The sequence below is a fragment of the Coptis chinensis genome, chromosome 9 (genome assembly GCF_015680905.1).
Source record: "Coptis chinensis isolate HL-2020 chromosome 9, ASM1568090v1, whole genome shotgun sequence".
Lineage (NCBI taxonomy): Eukaryota > Viridiplantae > Streptophyta > Magnoliopsida > Ranunculales > Ranunculaceae > Coptis > Coptis chinensis.
Genome location: NC_141464.1, coordinates 9,736,124 through 9,743,903, shown reverse-complemented (window position 1 = coordinate 9,743,903; position 7,780 = coordinate 9,736,124). Strand labels below are relative to the sequence as shown.

Genomic DNA, 7,780 nt, shown 5'->3' with positions numbered 1-7,780 from the left:
GCAAGTCTTGCTTTTACACACCCAATCTGAGCCACCAGGTTCTTACAATACCAAGGTGGAGCTTCCCTCTTCTCCAAGATCTGTATGTCTCAATGAGTCAGACTGCACTACCACCTCCCTTATGTTCAGTTTTTCCACCCCTTCAATGCCTTTTTGGACCCCAAGCAGCTCCTGATATAAGACTGACTATTTTGTGGAGTTTCCGCAGAAAGCCATGAGAACCTCTCCATATCGATCCCTTAAAACCCCTCCATAACCTGCTTTTCCCTGCTGTAGAGATCCATCCGTGTTAAGGACAAGAATGTCAGAGTCAGGTTTCGTCCATTTGACCCACTGGTCCTCCCTTCGCGTGTACGCTACACCAATCCCGAGCCTAGTCAAAACAGTTCGCACTGCGACATCATCCTTCACTACTTCCAGCAATTTCCCTAGATACAATTTCATACTATTCACAGCCTTCATGCTCCTTTGAATCAAGATCGAGAAACCGGCTGCCTCTTGAGCCTCCAATTCCTCTCATTCCATATCGCCGCCTTTGCACCACATGTTAGCGCTCTCAACACTTCGAGGCTATGGATTTCGGGTCTACAAATGCGCATGATGTAATACCATTCTGCATGGGAATTTCGAACTCTGCTTGGTAACCCCATCACCTCCTTAAAACTGCTCCACACCAGTTTCGAATAGGAGCAGTCAAAGAACAAGTGCGCCGAACTTTCCTCATATAAATCCGAGAGAGGCAAGCCTTGCGAATGCCTAATCACCTTCTTCGCCATGAGTCTATTCTGGGTAGGTAGCGATCCAGAGAACAGCTGCCATACGGTGAATGAATGCTTCGGCACCGACAACTTTCCCCATACAATCTTGTACCATTTTACTTTACTTCTAACATTCTTCAAGACCGCATAGGCTGAGGACACAGAAAACAGCCCTGAACTCGATGGCGTCCAAACTACTTGGTCCTCCAAGGTGTATGAGTTAATCTCGGTGTTCATGATTGATAAAACATAAAATTGAATAGTCTACCTACGAAATGAACGATGAACTCAAAACGTAAGTAAACTAAACTAATCTTATGATGCTCATATTTATCAAAGTTTTCTCTACTCTCAATCCTATGAGATATAGTGGAGTAGAAAGTTCGTTCCACTCCTAGTGCTCTAGCATGGAATGTTTTCTAATCTAATTAGTCGGTCTTAAGTCAATGAGAGCTTTACGAAGGTGATTACTACGATACTTACTGAATTTGATTACTTGATTTTAACTACGAATGCTATGGAAATATGATTGTGCTTGAATCTAGATAAAGGATTAGAGGGGAATTGAATCCACCTCGAATCCAACTTAATAGCTTAACATAGATTCTTGTATCTCGATTCTTACGTTCTTACAGCAAGAAATTCGAGTTCTAATCCCTAGTGTTCATGGCATTTCTACCAAGTACTAACTAGCATGTGAGGTCGTCCACCCATTCTCATGGCGAATCACGACCTTCTAGATTGGAATAGATTCTACAATGTTTCTACACTATACCACTAAGTTTTCATCAAGGCTTCATCAACCCCTCTAATGGAGGTTTTAGCCTTGAGTCATCAAACCATCATTTCCCATTTCCTTATAACTACACATCATATTAAAATTCTAACTTAACTAAATTAACTAACAATGGTTCAATCTATTTAAACTACGGAATGATAATCAACAAGAATTAAAATCAGATCTATAAATTGAAATAACACAATTCGAAATTGAGAAAACAACTATTTTATTTATCTAATCAATCAAGAACAATGATTCAAAGACTTAATCTAAAACAAGAATTGAAAATGGAACTAAAGCTTAATTTAATTAATGAAAACAGATATAGAATTATCTATATTAATTTAGGTCTAACTATCTACCATTAACAAAGAGCTAAACTTTTGTTTTTATACTTTCAGATCCAAAAATCGTGCATGGGCTTGGAGCCATGTTTTGGGCTAGAGAATCAGGCCCAAAACCCAATTCTTTCAGTCCAAAAAGGCCTCTTCAGCTGCAATTGGCTTCCACAGACTTTTCATCCACTTCTGCTCCTCTGATTGGGTCAAGCCTGAGACCATTGGAAAGCTCTTTCCGAGCCAGTCGTTTCAACATAAGGTAGGCCCAATTCCTAGGTCTGAGTCCAAAGATACGGCTTTCGGAAGTTCTGCTGACTTGTGTCTTTATTTTCGGCCCGCGTGTCGACTTTTCAGCTTTTGGCCCGGGCTTTAGGAAGGCTTTATCTTCTTGAATCTTGGCCTTTAATCACGGAACTCCTTAGTAACCGACCTTTTTCTCCTTTATCTCACTAAAGTGGCACATTTCTGCACATAATGGACTTTGAAGCCTGAATGCATAAAACACGTAATCAGTGTTAACTCTTAATTATTACTCACATAATTGGTCCAAAAGTATAACTGTTAAAGGGTTAAAACTACAGTTTTGGGCTCTTATCAAACCACCCCCAAACAACATTTTGCTTGTCCTCAAGCAAAGATGAGAAATTAAAATAAGTGACCAAAAATGGAGTTCTATCTACTCTCGTTTCGCTGAGTGCGATTGCATTAACCCTATGCAATAAGGCCTTAAACCACTAGGAATTCCCTAGTGGACGAGTTATAGCCTCGTGAGAGTTTTCCAGTGAAGGTACTCACAAACTTCAACTATACTACAACGACTAAGAAATAAAACTATTGTTTCCTCATTCATGTCCCAACTTATCTATACATCTCACTAGCAAATGAATAAGAATAACCAAGTCAAAAACCTAAGCTAATATATGCATAATAATCAATCATCTATGATACAAATATATATACTATGAAATGCCTAGCAGGTTCGTTTCTGAAAACTCGGAATAGCGTCCTTAAGTAGGTCCTCACATAAATGTCAAGACAAAAACCACTCAGATTTTTCCACTCAAGTTTTGCTACTCCAGTGTGCAGTGGGCACACTTTACCTTACAATCTCAATGACAACAAGGAAGTCGGGGTCGATCAAACACATCTGCCACTTACTATCACACTAACCTATTCCTAATTGAGCTAGAGGTCTTTGTTAGGTGTTGCGGGGACTAGGAGATGGCTTAAGAAGGAAGGAAATGGATATTCAAAAGGACAAGTCTGAGATAATAGAGTCTTCATATTATGTAACTTAGAGAAAACCTTGTTATTTTCTTTTGCTTTTATACTTTGTTTCCATCCTTAGCCATATTTTTCTTTTTCTTTTCTTTGGCTTTTGACTCCCTTTTATTCTATTTTTGGAGTTTTCATTTATTTCTATATTTTTTTTTTCTCTTTTCCTTGGATGGAAACTTCTTTTCTTTTTCTGAAGCAACTAACTAATTTTTGTTTACACAGGTTTTTCTCTTCTTCTTTCTTCACTCATTCTATTCTCAGACTTATTCTAAATTGGGTAGGTTGATTTATTTATTTTTATTTTGGTTTTGTAACAGGGTAAAGGAATTGTGGTTTATGGAAGGCTAAAGAAAAGCTCAGAGGGGCGACTAGCAGAAAATAATTCATAGGTTTGAATTTCTGGCTATATCGATCCAAAGAGGGCCTAAATTCTCGCTTAGGATATGGCATAGTGATCAAACAAGTGGACGTGTGATATCTCTATCCGGATTTTACTTCTCCCTTGTGTCATTTCTCAAATATTTCGCTCATATAAGGCTTTTAGGCTATATTCTCACAGGATTTGTAGAATAAGTACTCTAGCCTAGATTTGAAACTTATCGCTAACAATCATAGATACTCATGTAATATATTTATAGATAGATGCAAAGATTATTACCTATATATTAACCTAAGTTTCTAATAATTATTCTGATGGAAAAGCTACGTGAGACTTCTAGATTGTTAAGAGCATGGAGAAAGAAAACAATACCAATATTCCTAAGTGTATTGCATAACTTATTTATTTATATTTTTGAATTGATTTTTTTTTTTAAAATTTTAACTAGAAAACAAATGCATATTATACATATCTATATCCTAACAGATGCCTCAATTACACGTGTTTCTATGCCCCCCCCCCAAACAAGAATCATGCTTTGTCCTCAAAGTATTGTAAATAAAGAGGGTAGGAAAAATACCATTGAAACGTGTGAAATTCAGGAACATCTGCAAAACAAAGTTAGAACGTACTACAATAGGAAATAAACTGACGCAACTCTATACGAGTTTCACCCATTATGGGGTTAACAAAAATGAAATTGCTTGGGACATAAGCAGACACTAAAAAAAACTAAAAACTTACCTTATCTCCCTCTTAAGCATCCTCCTCCTCATTAAAGATATGAGGTTCCTTCGCATCCTGCCAGTCCATTATAACTTGCCAAGCTTGCCGCCATTTATCATCTACTAATGCTAACCTGTTAAGTGTTATTATGTCTGATGGGATGTACGGGGCGACCAAATGAGGCTGCACCTGCCATCCCAGCCAAGTCATTATTCGCAATGAGCGAACCACCCTATTGGTGGGTCTCATGACTTCAACCCTTTTCCAATCTGTGAATTGTGCACAGAATACAGGTAAACAACTACGCATGATGCGGCTTACCAACACAGGCATAAGAAGATACTTACGCCTCATGGTTTGGGCTCTCTTAAGACTAGTGACCAAAACTCGGGGAATGTCATAGTGGCGACGTCCCTCAGCTAAAGCGAGGAAAATGTCACCAGCAGTACTGTTTGCAGAAGTGAATTGCCATTCCCCCAAAATATTCATTAGGATAAATAACATGGTGGTGCCTACGTTTAAGGACAGGCTACCAAGGGCAATGCTATATCGCCCCTGGTCCATTACTCGAAATACCCCTCCCCCATAATAATCATGGAAATATGTATAATCATAAAGATATGCATTATCAGTCATATATGCCCATGTGTGAATAGGATCAGGTATTGGTATTCCTAAAACTAAGGCAACCAAATTTTTATTGAATTCATGTGTCGTGTCATCGACTTCTGACGGAGAATTCTTGATCTCCATCCGATTACAATAGAATTTAACGTGGTCATAGAAATAAGCAGTAAGTTGTGGTGAATATGACTCGTCATCACTTACCCGGTAGATGACGCCATCCTAACTGCAGGATCCTGTGTCCATAGGTCTCGGTGCCCAACACATCTTTGAAAGACTGTTCAGGTATGACTATAGGAGATGTCATCACAATAACACTTTGAACAGATTCACAAAAATCCTGGAATGACCGTCTGAAAATTGGAAATTTCCGCGTTCCACGAAACCGAAAGGCGTAGCTTCATTGTAGTAGAAGCGGTCGCGCTCTTGTGTAAATGCGATTACAGTGTTATGGCGCGGGTCGCGCTCTAGGTCCAGTAGATGAGGGCGGGTCGCGCTCAGTATGAGGGCGGTCGCGCTCTGACAAAATTCTTCAAAAAAAGTAAAAGGCGAAGCTTCGTAGCCGAACCCGGAGTTTAGATGAAAAAGAATGTAAAACTTGGAGTGGATGGTGCGGGATGATGGTGGAATGTATTGTGGTTTGTTAGTGTAGAAAGAAGGGAGTTTAAATAGGTTATGAGCTTCCAAAACGAATCGGGAAGTTCCCTATTTGTTTGAAGGCAATTTCCGGAAATAGGAAAATTCCCAAAACCGAAAACGGAAACAAGCCATTTTCATGATTTCCTAAAAATCCTGGTATCTTTCATACTGGATTTAGAATAGTAACTTCTAAACTCTCCTAGATTTCATGCTACCACCACACAAGTCATAGATATGCCGATATCGGCCAAATTATCAACCTTTCCTCCAAGACAACGTAACATATATATGATCATATAACGACTTATGCTCGGTCTAAATATTTCCACCCCCAACCAAGTCGGGAAGGTGGGATAAATGATAAAACAAGCAGTACTCGAAAATAACCCATTATATTAAAAATAAAATAAAATATAAATCCAAACAACATTAAATAAACACATTACTATTTAAATTTAACTACTGAATTAAAATCCTTCTAATAAAATGAAATTATGAAATAACAAACTAACTCCAGTAGGGGGTGAGCACCTAGTTTTAATGACGATGATGGACCCCGAGATGGAGATTGGCTCGGGATGGAGAATGGCTTGAACCATCGTCGCCCGGCGACGACGCTCATGCCTGTCGGACTCGGCTGAAACGAGAGTCCTCCACGGGTGGCATCGTCGTAGCATCTCTATTCGGAACAAGCGTTGGGCTTCCATCTCGCATCAGAGTATTGCATCTTTGGGTTTGTTGTTCTTTGGTGGATAGTCTCCATGTTATACAAGATATCGTCGAAACCCTTCGAAAGTATTTCAAATCTCCTCCGAAGGTTCCTTGCTTCTTTTGAACTACTATCCGTCTATTTCGGATATCTCCACAAATACCATAAACGCATCATAAGGCAGTTTGCAACACTTGCATCGTTCTACATTAGAATTACACTTCTCTAATGCATCTTCATCCATCCATGTCATATCTTCCCTTTCATCCTCCGACTCATCCATTTTTTTCTTGGACAATGGCCAAGTCTCTTTGATGCAATCCATTATAGATACTTGCATTAGAATGCAATTTGATCTTAATAGGAGCAGATCTTGCAAAGCTCTAAAGGAGAGCATGATCTTAGTGATCATCAACGGGAAGAGGCTAAACTTCTCCCCACTCCTCGAATCACATTAAACATTAAATCAAGGATGCAGAAATTATACTTCTTTGTTTGCAAAATCCGAGAAACGCGGACACAGGCCGATATCACCGACTTTGTCTTTCCCCGAGGGCGTTCCTACCAATCCATCGAGCTACAACCGGTTGATTGGTTCTTAGGTGGATGGGCGGGACGAATGGGATGTCGGATTGTATTCACCCTCCACGACATTATCCTTCATCAAAGTAGGAACTCCGGTAAGATTGGGGTTCTGAATTATCGTTACTAGGTTGCTTTCAAAGCGTAATTCCTAACAGATTCAACTAACAACTTGTCTCGTTACTTCTCTCGCGTTCCTCCTAACTTTATGAAAATCCTATCCCTTCCAATTCTCGCTTTTTTATAAAACTGTTCTACCAAATCATAGTGGTAGAACTCCTCGGTGAAAGTACCACAGTCCGTTCCAATGTCTCTTGAACATCTCCGCGTCATAAAATGGCTAAATCGAAGCAAACGCTAAGCGTTTTCCCAAGCAAAATTCTACGTCGTAAGCGCCATTGAAATTTCTTAGACTACTATGGTTTGTAGACTGTGGGGGAGGCGAGTTTGAAGAAAACTACTAAAACGGCGTTGGTGGTGGTGGTGGAAACTATAATTGGTGGGTGTTTTTCGAAGTTGGGTTAGTGGTGATGATTGTTTAGAGAAGATTTAAGGTGGATTTGATTTCCTTGTTGTAGGTGTAGTTAGGTTTTCTTCCCTCTCTCTATATATATTTTTTTTATTTTGGTTTTCCAAGTTTGATTTAAAATAGGTAACCGGCGGTATTGAAAGGGAAAGAATGGAACCGTGAGTTTTTTCTGGGAAGGAAGGAGACGCGCAACATGCGTGCGGTTTGGGCCCAAGCCCAGTTTGAATTGCGAAATTTTCCGATTTTTCGCGCAATTTCAAACTCAATTTGCCGCTTCGTTACTGGCCCGATTTTGGCGAATGAGTTATGGAAATGATCAGTAGAGAATTTCCAATCCAATGATCCATAAAACACTTAATTCCAACCATGGGTGATGTATAAGAGGGTGGAAGAATGCCTCGAAGTGCGTGTGTGACGTAAGTTATGCGAACGAAGGA

At 39.5% G+C, this 7,780-nt stretch overlaps 1 protein-coding gene across 1 annotated transcript; it reads right to left on the bottom strand.

The window, feature by feature from the left end:
* Nucleotides 1-473: 473 nt before the first annotated feature.
* On the bottom strand, nt 474-995 carry LOC147474717 (uncharacterized). The gene has a single exon (XM_086585169.1). The coding sequence runs from the start codon at nt 993-995 to the stop codon at nt 474-476; it is 522 nt and encodes a 173-aa protein (XP_086441295.1).
* Between the last annotated feature and the right edge of the window lie 6,785 nt (nt 996-7,780).

What these genes read in the sequence shown, in the direction of transcription:
- LOC147474717 (XM_086585169.1), bottom strand. Translation starts at nt 995, where the DNA reads ATGAACACCGAGATTAACTCATACACCTTGGAGGACCAAGTAGTTTGG.